At 32.6% G+C, this 16,332-nt stretch overlaps 1 protein-coding gene and 1 non-coding gene across 2 annotated transcripts; one reads left to right on the forward strand and one right to left on the reverse strand.

The window, feature by feature from the left end:
• Window positions 1-1,464: 1,464 nt before the first annotated feature.
• LOC112005593 (receptor-like kinase TMK4) lies at window positions 1,465-15,930 on the reverse strand. The gene is given in 21 exon segments (XM_065765417.1): window positions 1,465-1,950; window positions 5,332-5,415; window positions 5,418-5,462; window positions 5,465-5,534; window positions 5,537-5,592; window positions 5,595-5,616; window positions 5,618-5,659; window positions 5,662-5,726; window positions 5,729-5,794; window positions 5,797-5,879; window positions 5,881-6,043; window positions 6,046-6,258; window positions 6,261-6,305; window positions 6,308-6,430; window positions 6,433-6,516; window positions 6,519-6,569; window positions 6,572-6,635; window positions 7,904-7,955; window positions 10,268-10,336; window positions 10,434-10,506; window positions 15,771-15,930. Coding segments are annotated over 21 exon segments (1,953 nt in total). The 3' UTR covers window positions 1,465-1,627.
• A 49-nt stretch (window positions 15,931-15,979) lies between these two features.
• LOC111993350 (small nucleolar RNA R71) lies at window positions 15,980-16,086 on the forward strand. The gene has a single exon (XR_002880958.2). It is a non-coding gene; the product is annotated as a small nucleolar RNA R71 (small nucleolar RNA).
• Window positions 16,087-16,332: the final 246 nt, after the last annotated feature.

A 16,332-nucleotide genomic window follows, 5' to 3' on the forward strand; every position in this document is an offset into this window, starting at 1 on the left:
TTCAATTTTGTTTATTATTGGTGTTATTTTTATTTTTATTTTTGGTGTGAGTGGATCTAGGGTTTAACATCTGTATTCAAAGCTAATGTCTTTCTTTATATTTGCTTTGTAAAGATTTTATTTTATTTTGTGCCTATGACTGTTTATGGTTCCTTTTCATTGTTTAGCATTTAGAACCAATAAATCTTAATGCAATTTTTCTCTAAATAATAAATAAATAAAAATCAAAGCAAACCAATTCTTTTGGGACGATGCTTTGATGTAAACTTATAAAATATTGACTTTTTGATGAGGATGACTCTGATTTGCTTTATATGTTAAAAAAAAAAAAAAAAATCTCTACACTTTTATTTATTAAATTTTATGTTAGAATATGTTCATGAACTACGATTTTTAGAATATGTTCATGAACGGTGAGGTTTTGGGGTTTGTAAGATTTATTGTTGATGTTTTTTTTTTTTTTTTTTTGAGAAACATATTTGTTGTTGAGGTTTGTGAAAAGTATTTGGTTCTAATTTTTTTAAAATTACCATGCATATATGTAGATTTGAATTTTGATTTAAATTATGAAATTTGTTATTAGTAATTCCTCTCTTTTTGTTAAATATGGTCATGAAACAAGTTATAATTAATTGATTTATGGTCAATGTGATTGACCAAGAATTTAATATCACTTTACTGTCAATTCATTAATATTAGAGGGTCTCTCTCTCCAAAAAAAAACAATGGTTAATTTAGTTTGACTTTTAGACAATTTCCTAATTATATAGAATTTTTTTTTTTAGAATACTAAATATTTTTAACAAGAGGAGAGAAGATCTTAAAGAAACTTACAGTAATCTATATCCAAATATAGATTGTGTTTAAGTAGGATATATAACAATGTATGAAGAAATATATAGCAATGTATAGATACTATAGGCAAATATTATGCACTTCTCTGCAAGGTAATATATGAACTTAACTGAAAATTTACATTATTAATATTATTATAAAAAATGTAGAAAAAGTTCTTATTAAGTATTTATTTTAGAGGATACTTAAATTACATGAATTTTAATACATTCTAATACCATAATTTTGTGAATAATTTATTTCGAATCTTACTTTTAATAGTTTTCCCGTGCATCGTATGAGTTAGCGACTAGTACTTGTTAAAACCCCAATTCATAAACCTAGATTTGAATCTAAATGATTTTATGATGTAAATGCAAGAAAATATCATGAGATTACCTTGATTTGATGAGTGAAAGATGTTGGAATCAAAGTTATGGTTAAACTGAAATTTGATAGGATGTGAAATAGATAGGGTTTAGTTTACCAAGAGAAAGAAAATTAAAGGTCAAATCATTAAAATACATGTTTTAAATATGTATGAGAATCTCAATTGATCTAGTGTCTACCTAGACATTTTGTTTGACCTTTGTTGCCCGAGTGTATAATGAAAATGCTTGCAATGCAAAATATAAAAGTTCTAACTCTCAGCTCTCACAGAGATACTATATTAATTCACTCCCCACAAGTATAAATTACTCCAACAAAGAAAAAAAATAAAGAAAAACATATCTTTGGCTCTTACACAAAGAATTTAATATGTATATAGGCGTTTAGAATAGAGTTGTTGGTTCTACATCGTTTGCCAACTTCGTAGAACTTGAGGAAGGCTCATGTCCATATCCGGTCTTTGGTATGGCTTGGGAGTAGTGCAATGTCCTGCTAGCTCAGCCTCTCTGTATATGCTCTCCATGGTCTCCTCATCAAGGTTAATAGTTTGGTCAATTGCCTTGGCGATGCTCTCCTTGTTGTTTAGAATCCCGCAGAACCATGTGACCAGATGAGGGTTCTCATCTGGCAGAGTATCGTCTACTGCTCTTCTTCCAGTAATCAGCTGCATCAAAACCACTCCAAATGCATAAACATCCGCTTTGGTGGTCACTCTTCCTGTAGCTGTTGATAAGGAAAGGAAGTCATCATACAAACTTGCAAATGGTTCAACTAGTGACATCTAACTAGAAAATAATCATTCATGGGGAACATTGGTGTCAACATACTTGGTATGACACAAGCACATGAGGAAAAAAGATTATATATGTACAACAAGAAGAAGCCCTAGCCTCAATTCGTAGAGTCATTTATAGATCTTTAATAAATTAGTCAAAGTCGATTATATGTCTATAGTAAGGGAGTTAATACCATACCGAAGGCTGTACCGGTTTGGTCAGCGGTACCATATATTTCAGGTACCGGTCAATACCGGTATACCGTTTCGGGTTTACCGCTATACATAAATATATATACATTCATTAATTTAAGTTTTATTGATTAAATCTCATAAATATAAGTTATATAACCATATTGTCAATGACTCAATTCTTAACATCTAATTCTAATCCAAACCCCTTCTCAAATAAAAAAAAAAAATCTAATCCAAGCCCAATAAAAAGTAATAGATACATTTATTAAAAAATAATAACACCCAAATTAATATTATATTTTATTAAAAATAGGAACCAATTTGCCATCACGTGAGGCTTTTAAAATTTCAATTCATTTGGTAAGAAAAGTCAAATCATGCTAGCTGTAAAGTAACAACTATTAGTAAATATCAATTTGAAGGGGTTTTAAAACATGCTAGCGGTTAAGTCTATTTCTTGGGCATGCTAAATATCATTTAAGAGGTTTGAAAAACCGAGAAAGAGAGAGAGAGAAAGAGAAAGTTAGACGGGCAGAGAGAGAGAGAGAGAGAGAGAGAGAGAGAGAGAGAGAGAGAGAGAGAGAGAGAGAGAGAGAGAGAGAGAGAGAGAGAGAGAGAGAGAGAGAGAAGAAGACGAAGATGAAGCAGCAGCAGCCAAAATTAGTCTACGGCCCCAACTTGAGGTCGAGAATGTAGAGATCGTTGCCGGTGGAAGGTGAGAGTGAGAAAGAAACATTTTTCTTTTTCTTTTCCGGTATGAATTTACAGGCCAAAATCGATATAAGTCTCCGGTACAACTGAAATGACCCGGTAAGGCCGGTATATTTTCCGGAACGAAACAACCTTATTTTTGTACCAACAGAGGCACCGGTAGGATAAATTCCAGCCGTACCAGCCGGTACAGTACGGAATTGACTTCCTTGGTATATAGTGGCATAGTCAAAATTTAAGTTGGGAGGTTGGGAAAAATTATAATACATGAATGGAATTAATCATAAAAATATTAATATGTATGAGTAAATACATGTAAAATAATGCAATTATCAACAAAAAAATGTAAATGTAAATTGTAATTTATTTTTCATTCTTAGATTAATTACTTAGTTGCTCTCAATATTTTTCCATTTTTTTGAAATTTCTTCATGATTTTTTTCCATTAATTAATCAACCAAGATATAATTGAGAAAAATAAAAAAATATAAAAGTGTTAGAAATATAACAACATGCCTGGAAAATTGCATACTAAGTGATTGATGCTTTAAAAATTTTTATAAAATTCAATATTTCATCATCTATATTTCTAATTATTTAAATTTGAGTTCATAACAAAAATCTAAAGGCAAAATGTAAGACTTACAAGGAATTATATATCAAGTTGGTAGGTAGGGATGAAGAAAATAATATTTATTAACTTGTTAAGACTAGGTAAATGAAATAAAGAGACTTGCATGGCATCCAATGCATTAATGATAGAGATCAAAGAATGTTACTAGAAGAATATATGTAGAGTAGACCTAAGAAACATGAGAACTGATATGGAAATGACATAAAAGGGTGGGGGGTGGTGTGGACTCCAGCCCATTCATTCCTGATAACACTAAATTACTAAATTACTAATAACACTAGCTCCTTCGTCAATGACAAGAATGAGAGAATATTTACAGCATTATCATTATACACTAATATTACTATATTTGTGTGTGTTCTAATAAGTATTATTGTCTACTAAAAAAAAAGGTAAGGATGTTTATCCCATATTGGTTGTGTGTGTCTAGTATCCACTGTTTATAATCTCAGTCTACAACTACAAATGTTAGACCTTTTTGTAGTTGCACTCCGGTTATATAATGTATATAAACCCTGGTTTAAACTCTAATATTACTATCTTTGTGTGTGTTCTAATAAGTATTACTGTTTACTCAAAAAAAATAGAGAATGTTTATCTCACATTGCTTGTGTGTGTCTAGTGTCCGTTGTTATAACCTCAATTCACAACTACAAAGGTTAGGCCATATTGTAGTTGTACTTTGATTATGTAATTATTATAAACCCAATTTAAAACACTAATATTACTATTTTCGTATGTGTTCTAATAAGTATTATTGTTTACTCAAAAAAAAAAAAAAAGTTGGATGTTTATCCACATTGATTGTGTGTGTCTAGAAGTATGGATATTTATCCCACATTGGTTGTGTACGCCTAATGTTCGCTTTTTAGAACCCCAGTCTACAACTACAAAGGTTAGGCCCTAAAAAAAAAAAAAGTATCAGAGAAGTTTCAGCTGACATCAAGGCCAAACCCAGGTGGGGCCTGAGCCCCTGGTCCAATTTTTTTTTAGTTATTATATATTTAATTTTTGTCATTGGACCCCTTTCCAAAACCTTAGACTCTCTTCTCCTCGAAAAGCCTAATTAGTCTCACCAAATAACAATTATTTAACCCAAAAACTTAACAAAAACATAAAAACATTCACAATAGTTATTGTATTTGGGCAAAAAAAATTATTTTACAACCAAAGAATCAAAAAATCATGTATTATTGGAGAAGCTAAAACTAAATTTTTTGTAACTACAATACCAGTTGACTGTAACAAGTTATTAAAAATAAAATACAATATTTTATTAAGATATTATCTTTCCTTCAATTAAAAACTCAAATTCTGTCTCTTTCTTTATAATTTAATGAGATGTTTATATTATTTAAATAAATGATTTAAAAAAATAGAACATTTGATATTATGTGTATTGAAAGTGATATGGCAAAATAGATAAAGTAGCTTTTTGATGTGCTAAAAGCTAAAATTTTAGCACTGCTGTGAATGCTCTAACTTCAAAAAAAAAAAAAAAAAAAAAAATCCTAACTAGCCAGTATTAAACTTTTTTTTTTTTTTGTCTTTACGGGCAAATTATTGCATCTTAATATATTTGAAACAATGATTTTATGTATTTATAATTTTTCACTAGCTAAAATCCTAAGTCTGTCTCTGGCTGACATTATACTGATACTACCTCAGTAATATGATTCACCCTGATTATGCAAATATTTTGGGAGATTGTCCAAGTTTTGAACGACCATTTATCACTATACTCTATCAAATTCAATTAGAAAGAACATAAAAACTTAGGCTTTAGTTACTCCATATTCTGGTGCAAGATAACCAAAAGTCCCAGCTACTCGCGTCGATACAGAGCTCTTCCCATCAGGCGCAATTTTAACCAAACAAAATCTGCAACCTTGGCCCTCATATCATCCCAAGAAAGTATGTTGAAGGCTTTAAATCTCTATGAATGAAAATTTGGGGAGCTAAAGTATGCAGGTATTCCACTCCTCGCGCCACATCGCTATCGCTATCTGAACCTCTGTCCTGTTCCAAGTAAGAGGTGACCACCCATTCTCACCCAATCAAACAAATGTTGTGTTAAACGTCCCTTGTGGCATATACTCATATACCAAAAGCCTCTCGTTTACCATTGATCACTGCAGCACCCTAAAAGAGAAACCAAATGAATATGCCTCACTTTAGTAAGGACCAAATCTCTGCCTGAAAATCATTGATCCTTTGCTAACCCCTTGCAGCAGATTCCATCCTTTTCACAGCAACTTAGTCCCATCATGGTATTCTCCTTTGTAGACAACTCCAAAACCTCCCCTACCCAGAATGTTATCTTCATTGAAATTGTTGTCACCTGTTTAGAACTTCAATCGAAATTTCAATATTCGGTACACTAGTTGTACCTCCATTTCAGGATTCACCACTCCTCCAAACTTTCCTATGCCTGCTACTAACATAACATTTAATTGAGATAAAGAACACAACCACAACAAATATGATCACAGCAATAACTATACAGCAATCATACCAGGCAAGACGGAAGCACCACTTGACCCATTCCAGCTTTATTCCACCAGACATGTGCTATTCATCCCAATCAACGGATTACCGGTCGTAGTTAGGTTCACAGAATCTCCAAATTTGGTAACAACCCAGAAAGGTTATGTTCGAGACATCAGAACCTGAAGTCTTGTTATGTTGGTCAAAGCATCCGGAATGGAACCCGTCAATTGTTATCACCCAGAAACAAATTCCTCAACGATGTGAGTTTTGCAAAGCAGGAGAGATCGTCCCAACAAATTGCTGCTTAGCAAAATTGATAGTGATAATATTACCCTGTGAGTCGCAGATAATGGAAGTCCAAGCCAACGCAGCCGTTACCTGTCCAAGATTGGCTAGCTTGCTGGATACCCAAATGCTGCAGCGATTTCAAGCAATGTAGTCACTTTGGTCATCACAAGGACCTTGGTGCTTTTACAGAAGCTATTACCGAGAGTGGATTAGTCACGCTAGATGGGAACTGTGTGAGCCCTTGGAGCTCATGTTATCCAAGGAAACGTTTCTCAATGTGGCAATTGACATCAATGAGTCTGGGATGAGGCCTGTGAACTGTTGTCACTGAGCTGANCGCCACTAACCACCAATCCCATCGAAAGCCAACACAAGCCAAATGCAAACTCATACACACCCAAACCCACCACAAAATCTAGTAACCCACAACCACGATCCACCCAAAAAGGGGAGGCACGGCAATGATCTACCCAGCAGCATGGCGACAATCCATCCAATGGCATGACGCGATCCATCAGCAACGTGACGATGACCCATCAGCAGCAAGACGACAATCCATCCAGCGGCACAACGGTGATCCTCAACGGTGTGACAGCGACCCGTCAACGGCAAGATGGCGACCCATCAATGGCAAGGCGGTGACGTTTTACTCAGAGAGGCACGAAAGAGAGATAGAAGGTAGAGAAGCTCAATGAAGAACGAATTGAGGGAGAATGAGAAGAAAGAGGTGTCTGAGAAGCTCAATGAAGAAAGATTAAGAGAGAAAAACGTGTTGAATGAATTAAAACAATATTTTAAAGCAAAGGAAGAATAAAAAATATTATTTGGGTGCATAGCCATCTACAATTCACAACTATAGATGGCAATGCACAGTAGCTCAAGAGCTAAAAAATTTAGACATAGCTACACTAATGCAGCCCAATATTTGTAGTTTGTGGTGTTAAAAATAGCTTTTTAGCACCACTATTGTAGATGCTCTAACCCGTGCATATGCACAGTACAATTAAAAAAAAATTACAATTACACACATATATGAATTCAAATTAGGTCATTTTGTAGTTGTACTTTGATTATGTAATATATTATAAACCCAATTTAAAACACTAATATTACTATTTTCGTATGTGTTCTAATAAGTATTATTGTTTACTCAAAAAAAAATTATTCTCTCTCCCTTTTGTTTTTTATTTATTTTAATTTCTTTTGGATACACATGAGTTTACTCTTTCTTATTTTTTCTTTTTTTCTTTTTTCTTTTTCTTTTCTATTGAGTTCTTGACAATTTATTTATATTAGACTCTTCGTCTTTTGTACCTCATTAACTCACCTAGTATAAAAATTTATAATAAAAAAAAAAAGAAAAAAAACTTAAATAGGACACGTGACACAAAATTAGACAACAATTAGAATCCAATTTAGAACCTAATTAGATTTTCTCTCAGTTTTACCTATTAATATATATTAGTATGTAACCCGTGCTACCGCACAGGAATGGATATATTATTAATCATAAGTTTATTCATATTTAAAAGACTTAGTTAAGTCTAAATTCATAGGATTTCAATAAAGGGAAAAATAGACCTAACCGTACCCATTCTTCTTGGACTTTGGGTTGTCCCAAAGGCTTGACCTTTCCACCTAAAAACCCAAAAATAAATAAAGAAACATTAACAAAGAGTGCAGTCAAGATCTCATAGGTACTCTATACTTGAAATAAATTAATGATAAATGATATTAAAATCAAAACAACAGAGAGTCAAAGGAACCTACCCAATAATGGCTCTGGTGGTGCAACGGCAGAAGAAATAAAGTTTCACAAAAGAGAGTAGAAATAGACCTTTGCAAGAGTTCTACTATATGTATGGAGTGCCTCGTTCTTGTCCCCTGTAGATAAATAGAAAAAAAAATAATAATAATACAATTTTACATTCCAAACAACAATCATAATTATAATAAGAAAAGGGCAATACAAATCAAATAGTTGGCGTGCAATACTCAATCCAATTTGGAGTATTCATTAAATTAGAAGTTAACATTGACACCAAAACTAGTAGATACGAAAATTTGAAGAAAAAAAAAAAAAGACACCAAAATCAAAAGGAATTAAAAAACAAATGATAAAAAAAAAAAAAAAAATTCAGAGAATGAATTGAAATAAGAAGAAGAAGAAGAAAAGAACATCACATAGGATGACAACCAAACCACATTTAAGCAAAGAAAATTCCTTGTTTCTCGACAATACCTTCAATGGCTGTCAACCCTAAGCTAAATGGGTTTCAAACGTCTTTGATCATGCCCTTTATTTCTTCATCATTCAAACTTAATCAAAACCAATAACCCAAATACCTAAATTAATAAAAATCAACCCAAAATAACAAAACCTAAATCATATTTGATACCAATTTTTAATGTTTAAAGATACCTGTATCAATAGTGGTTCAGGCAGTATATATTGGTGGCAAGAGGCTGGGTTGAAGGTGGGAGATGGTCTAACATGGTGGTGCTCCTTAATCTCTCCTTCACAGTGCCTTACAACTCTCTCCCTCCCCTTGTCTCTTGTAAAATCAGTGATTTCATTATGTATAAAAATAACCTCTTTGGTTTTCACGTTTGACTGCAAAATCAAGAAAAAACTTACTCATCTATACAACATGTGGAGCTAAACTATGAAAAGAATTTTCAATGCCATTAATCATCAATCATCAACATGACAACAGTAAACCTTTACTGAAACCTTTTTTTTTTTTTTATTGCACCCAGTGGGTCTTGAACCCATGACCTTACCCTCCACTAAGAACTTATAAGGGGGGAGGTGCTAGGTGGCTAGAGAAGAATTCAAATATGCCCTTAAAACAATTAAAGATTATTCTTCCTTTAAGTTTCTTCATAGTGGACCTTTAGTTGAGGAGGAATCTAGAGATATCAAATCATGACAAAAAAAGTAGGGAAATAGAGCACTCACTTGTACAACATGTGGAGCTAAACTTAAAAAAAAGAATTTTCTACACCATAATAAACTACAACAAATAAACGGGGAAAAAGACGTCACATTTAGGCTCAGATGCAACGAGCCATAAACTTGAAATTATATAATACAAATCAGAATTTTACCAGTTAGAATATATATAACTCTTAATTCTTTTAATATTCCAGCAAGAATCGGTCCAATGGTAATTGCTCCATATATGCAGAGAAGGAAATGCCTGCGAATCGTTAAAGAAGCATGTAAAATAAATAGAAACTGAAAAACAATCTTAAAATAAAAATCAGAGAAGAACAAACAGATACAACATATTGCCTTACATCTCAAATAAAGTTACAATAATTGATACAAAAATATGGAAGAAACATCGAGGAAACTTCTCACTGATTGATGCTATTTAAAACTTGGAACGAAAGTTAAGAAAATAGTTTGGTACTTCTCTGCTATCGAGAGGCGAATAAATGCACTGATGCACTAGCTATAAGGGGGGGCTTTGCTTTCCCAAGATTTTGTCGTTTTCTTAGACCTCCCAGTGGAAGGCTCCTTGTTACTTATTCTAGATTCTGCTGGGGTGGCTTTTGATCGTTGTATTCCTACTTTCTAGTTTTTAATGATATTATCCTTCTTACCAAAAAAAAAAAAAAAAGAACTTCTCCACTACTGTGCCATGAATTTCAAAAGTTTTATATAGCATAGAAAGTATGTCTTCTTTTTCCTAATCACCTCACAATCTTGGACATGAGGATTAAATGGTCAAATTTCCAAACAGAAGAAAATTAAAGCTTTGTTCAAAGGCCCATCTCATAACATTAGCTGTAGAGATAGATTTGCTACCCCTCATTATCAACATCTTCTAAGAGGGAGGCACTAACTAAAATAATGAACATTTTATGTAGCCAGATGAGGCTATTTACCATAGCATATATCTAGAAAGTATAAACTCTGTTGCAAATCAAATATTACTCACCACAAAAGAAAAGCCATAAAGTAGCCAATGTTTCTCTCCCCTATACAATTATTCTGCACCAATGAAGAGCTAAGTAGAAATTGAAAGTAATATTTAACAATTAAAAAACAAACCATCTCACTACAAACAATTAAAAAATAATAAACAAAATAGTTTGATATTTTACCATCCATCCACAATGATGGTCAAAGCAAGCAACACAGCAATCACAAATGTTGCAGTACTTAGACCTGGTAGGTCTGAACCAAAGGAGGAAACAATCATTATTAAAAGAATTAAATGAAAGTTTCCAAAGAAATCTCTAAGACTCTCTCCCTCCCCATCTCTTTTGAAATCAGTGATTTCATTGGGTATAAAAATAGCCTCTTTGTTTTTCACGTTTGACTGCAAAATCAAGAAAAAACTTAATTAGCACAGTAACTCACTTGACTCAATACATAGAAGTGATTTTAATGAAAATGAGCCCACATACATTTAGCCACATAGAGCAAAATTCAACTTCAATTTCAGATTCTAGATGAACAATTGGAAGAATAATTATGAACTGATTGCCACATAGATGTAAACACATGGCACAAAATTAGAGTTCTAATTTAGAATTGCAATTTGAGTTTTTCTTTGCTTCACCTATTATTATTATTATATATAATGGTGTTAATACACAAAGGGAAAACAAAAAATACAAAATTTTATTATGTTTGTGGCACTAATTGCCACAGTTGAGTATTCTAAATTGATAATATTGATATTACAATAAAACTATGCTAAGGCAATGTATTCAAGATAGTTTTCATTAAGTTCCTTACCACTGTCACATTTTAGGACTCGTACATCATTTTCCAACTATTTATCAACCTCACAAATAGTAACAATATAAAATATGATTTCTATCCACCATAATTACAATCAAGGAATTATTTCCATTATGCATAGCATACAAACCCTTAAGAGAAAATCATTAAGCGGCTTGCCGATCTTAACTATTTACAACAAAAAAATGTTCACAATTTTGTCATAATTATGAAATGAATTTTTCTTCAAAACTACACAAACTTTCGTGAAAATAATCCAAAAATCCCATACAAATATATTTGTTTACAGAATATCAAAAATATTCAAAATGAGATCAATGTCCCATAACTTCAATTTAGTAAAGTTCAAATCTTCAACCAAGCAAAACTCATTTTCCTTCAAAAGACGAATTAATTAAAGTTTTTTCCCAACTCAAATTAAATATATAGGCATTTTTTTTAATGAAAATAATTGTTGAGTTTAGACACCTGTCAAAGTGGTTGTTGGTCAATTTTACAGCCAAGTTGTTTATTAAATTAATTAAGCAAGGCCTTGGTTTAAAAAACAAATAATCACTAATATATCAATTGGACAGTAGAAAAGTAAATAAGAAATGATATATTGACCCAAGAATTAAAACTAATGGAACCAACTATCCTACAGTAAAAAAATTAGAAGGATTAGACCTAACAATCTTAAGGAACCAAATTCACTAACAGATGAAAGTTTTCAGACTGTATAATCATATTCTTCGTAAACTTGACAACAATTACTAAATTGAGTTTTGAGATCCACAGAAGCCTCTGATAGCAACCTACTTCATACAACATGAACCTCTAGTGCATGACTAAAAGATCACCCTTGAACGTTTTAGATTCAATACACTTGATGATTGAATAGTAGCAACTACAACTCACCAATATTAAATTGATGACGTAAGATCACTGGTTAAGGCTTTTGTGAGTACAAGATACAGAACCTTTAAATCTATATAAGAGCATCTCCAAAATTCTTCTTGGACATGTATTAGGGTTTACTTATATACTAGGTCAAGTAGAATTGAACCCTAAATACTTGATGGACTAATGAGTTGAAATTGCAGTTCAGTGAAAGCGCAACTCAATTAGCCGAGAATTCAATTCGATTGATTGACTCTGAAAGTATTCAATTGGTCAAGAATGAATCGTGATGAATCGAAATTCCTTGACTTGCACACTAATTTGCAAGACATTGAGCACCTGTCTTGACAAACTTATAGACTCTAAGAACTATAACAAGACATGTTTTGATCACATGTTTGTCAACACAAACTATGATTCTTAAATCCTTACAATAACAAATAGTTTTCTCATAAAATTCAAAATCAATGATATTTTGAAAACATTCATGAATTATGATACCTACTTAATTCACAAGCTCATACAAGGAAAAAAAAAGTATATGTTTTTTTTTTTTTTTTTTGTGGAATGATACCTACTTAATTCACAAGCTCATACAAGGGAAAAAAAAAAGTATATGTTTTTTTTTTTTTTTTTTGGAAAAAGTTTCAATCTATGGCGTCCGCTCTTAATGATAACTCTTATCATCAGACTAAGGCACTAATCAGTTTTTAATGTAAGCAGGGATTGAACCCCAGAACTTTTATACAATTATCAAAAACTTTACCAGTTGAGCTAACTGGAACCCACAAAATATATATATATATATATGTGTGTGTGTGTGTATGTGTGTGTGTTAGATTCCCACATGTCATTAGTTTTTTATTTTACCATATATTAAATTCGCACATGTCAAATATATGATTTTAAAAATAAATAAAAAAACAAAACAAAAATTGAATACACGTCATCTATAGAAAACTAATAAACATTTCTTCTCCCCCTTACAAAATTTAAAGAAGAAAAGATCTAAGAAAAAGAATTCGAACATAAACATTATATTAGAAAAAATTAGGGAGAATATGAGTAGAATAGATGTATGGACTAAAACATGTTCTATCTAGGTTTACATGACACACAATATGGAATACTGAGCTCAAATATATTAACTATAGAAAGAATAAGATCATCTATCGCATCCTTGAGATAGATGACAATGCACACAAGAAGTAGTCTACTATGATTGAGGGTTATTGACACATGGCCTGAAAAAAAATGAAGGGTTGGAACTTGGAAGTCACATATATTGTCATTTTAACCTCTCATTAAAGCCATGTCAAGTACTAAGGATGCAACTTCGTAAACCGTGTGATATCTAAAACTTTTAATGACACGTGAACAAATTAAAACCGCTAACAAAATTAAACGGTATCTAAATACAATATTAAATAGACTATTATAACATAAGGTAAATTACAATTTTTTGAATACCAACTTTGTTGTCCAGGTTTCTCAAAAATAAAAAAATAAAATAAAAAAATTGTTGTTCCATAGTTGTGAGAAAAAAAAAAAAAAAATCCTTTCATAGGTACATTCACGAAAAAATAAAGAGAAAAAAGCAATTGATTTTTATCGTAAGTAACAAAATAAATTGCATCTCTTTAGGTTTTGAAGTTACTAATAAAATAATTAATAAATCAATTGGTTCTAATTAACTCAATTGATAAAGTATTTTATGTTTAGATAAGAAATATATGGTTCAGTTTCATTCTAAACCAAAAACCAATAGTCAACTTCATGCACATCCTCTTCATTCCTAGGTTGCTTACAAGTATTAAAAATATTAAGCTCAAGGTCATATTCCCAAAAGATAATTTTAAGACTCCACTTCTACAATTATCAATGCATTAGAAGTTGCAAGAAATAAGCATCCTAAAATCACAAATATTTGAGAATTAGCATTAGAAATATGATGCGTGTCCAAAATAATAAAGTCAAAAGGAAAATAAAATTTTTCCTCTTGAACCAAAACATCCTCAACAACACCCTTTGAAACAATCATAGATCAATTGACAAGTTGTAAAATTATAAAAGTAGGTTTTAACTCACCTAAACCTAATTGCTCATACATTGAATATGGCAAAAGATTCACACTTGCCCCAAGATCAAGCAAAACTTTCTCTATTTTTGAATTACCAATCACACATGAAATAGTGGGACAACCTAGATCTTTAAACTTTGGAGGTCTATTGTTTTGAATGATTGCACTAACTTGTTAAGTCAAAAATGCTTTCTTATGTACATTAAGCTTACGCATAACAGTACACAAATCTTTCAAAAAATTAGCATATGGTGGAATTTACTTTGTGGCATCCAAAAGAGGAATGTTCACTTTAACTAGCTTAAGCACTTGAAGGATTTCAAAATTTTGATTCACTTTTTGAGGAGAAATCAACCTTTGGGGAAAAAGAGCAAGGATAGGACACCTTTCAATTTCATTAGATTCAAGCTCAAAGACCTCATCACTACTCTTTATTTTGGAAGATTCATAATGTGTATTGCTTTTAGGAATATCTTTTCAATGATTTTTCCACTACAAAGAGTCATTGCAGATTTAGCTTGACTCACTTTATTTTCAGAGGAACTACAATTAGGGCTGTCCACGGGTCGATCTGGGTCGAGTATGTGCCCAACCCGAAACCGACCCGCTGAAATCAGGTGGCAAAACATTGAACTCACCACCGACCACTGGAGTAATTGGATCAGGCGAATTAAACCATCAACGGGTGGCAGGCGGGTCAGTCGAAGTCATAGATCTAAGAAGACGGCAAGAAACTGTGAGAAAAACTTAGATCCAGAAAAAATCTCATTGGATTCTACGAGATTTTGCTAGATTCGACGAAAATCTCACCGAATTCAATGAGATTTCGCCAGATCCAGTCAAAATCTCATCGGATCTAAGTGAAATATCGCCGGAATCTGGGTTTTTTCACCTAGATCTGGAAAACTTTAGCCGTAATCTGGGTTATTTCGCCGGGATCTAGAAAACTTTGGCCAAAATCTGGAAATTTTCGCTAGACTATGTGTTTCTTCAGTCGGTTTGGGTTTTTCGAGTTTTAGAGGAGGAAAACCGAAACCGATCTTCCGGAATCAATTTATGGTGTTGAAGATCTACCACTAATCGCCGGAGTAGTTAAGTCAGCCGAAATCGAATCGGATCCGATCGGTTTCTTCGGGTGGGTAGGGTCTCGGATCATTCTGGAGAGCCCTAACTACAATCATCAACACAAAATTGACCTTAAGGGTTTGGTTGTGGTTAAGATGGAAACTTTCCCTTTTCTATTATGCTCATGGATGTGGTCAATTTAGCGAGAGAGCTCCTAATGTCATTTACAACTTGTGAGTTCTGATTATTAATGGTGGATTAAGTCTGCATGAATTGTTGCAAAGTGTCCTCAAGACTCATCTTTCGAGGGGAATTATAGGGAACAAAATTTTAAGAACTATGTGTAGGAGGTGCAACCACGTCATCATTCCTCCAACTAAAATTTGAATGATTCCTCCACCCTGAATTGTACGTCTCTGAATAGGGGGAAGAGTATGATTTTTTCACCATGTTCATAGCATTTACTTGATCATGCAACGCCTCTTTAAAAGCTGGGATTGTAGGAAATTCATTGGTAGGGTGTTCCATGGTCTAACAAATTCTACAAACCTCATCAATTTTAGGCACAATATTGACTCCATTGAATTTAATTCCATGGCTTCAAGCTTCCTAGTTATACTAGGCACTCTAGCACTAAGGTCATCACCTTCCCTAAGTTGATACTTACCACACCCAGAGGGGTTAATGGATGCTCTAGACCTATCTGAGGTATCAATGGTATCCCAAGATTGGGCATTCTCAGCTAAGAGATCAAAATAATCAAAAACCTTATCAGGATCTTTATTCCAAAACTCTCCATTGCACATCATCTCTACAAATTGGCGCATCTTTGGAGTTAAACTTTCATAGAAAAAAATAATTATATGCCAAGTTTCATAGCCATGACGTGGATAAGCATTAAGCAAATCTTTAAATCTTTCCCAACATTGATAAAATGTCTCATTTTCTTTCTGTGAAAAATTCATTATCTGTCTTTTAAGTGCATTAGTCCTATGAATTGGAAAAATTTTCTTTAAAAACTCAGTTTGCATCTCTTGCCAAGTACCAATTGACCTAGGTCTCAAAGAATTAAGTCAAGTTTTTGTCTTGTCTTTAAGAGAAAAAGGGAACAACTTCAACCTAATGGTCTTTTCATTACATGATTATTCATGGAAGGTAGAACATACCTCCTCAAATTCCTTAAAGTGTAGGTAAGGATTTTCAGAATCTAAGCCACGAAATCATACTGG

Source organism: Quercus suber, unplaced genomic scaffold (genome assembly GCF_002906115.3).
Source record: "Quercus suber isolate HL8 unplaced genomic scaffold, Cork oak 2.0 scaffold_625, whole genome shotgun sequence".
Taxonomy (NCBI): domain Eukaryota; kingdom Viridiplantae; phylum Streptophyta; class Magnoliopsida; order Fagales; family Fagaceae; genus Quercus; species Quercus suber.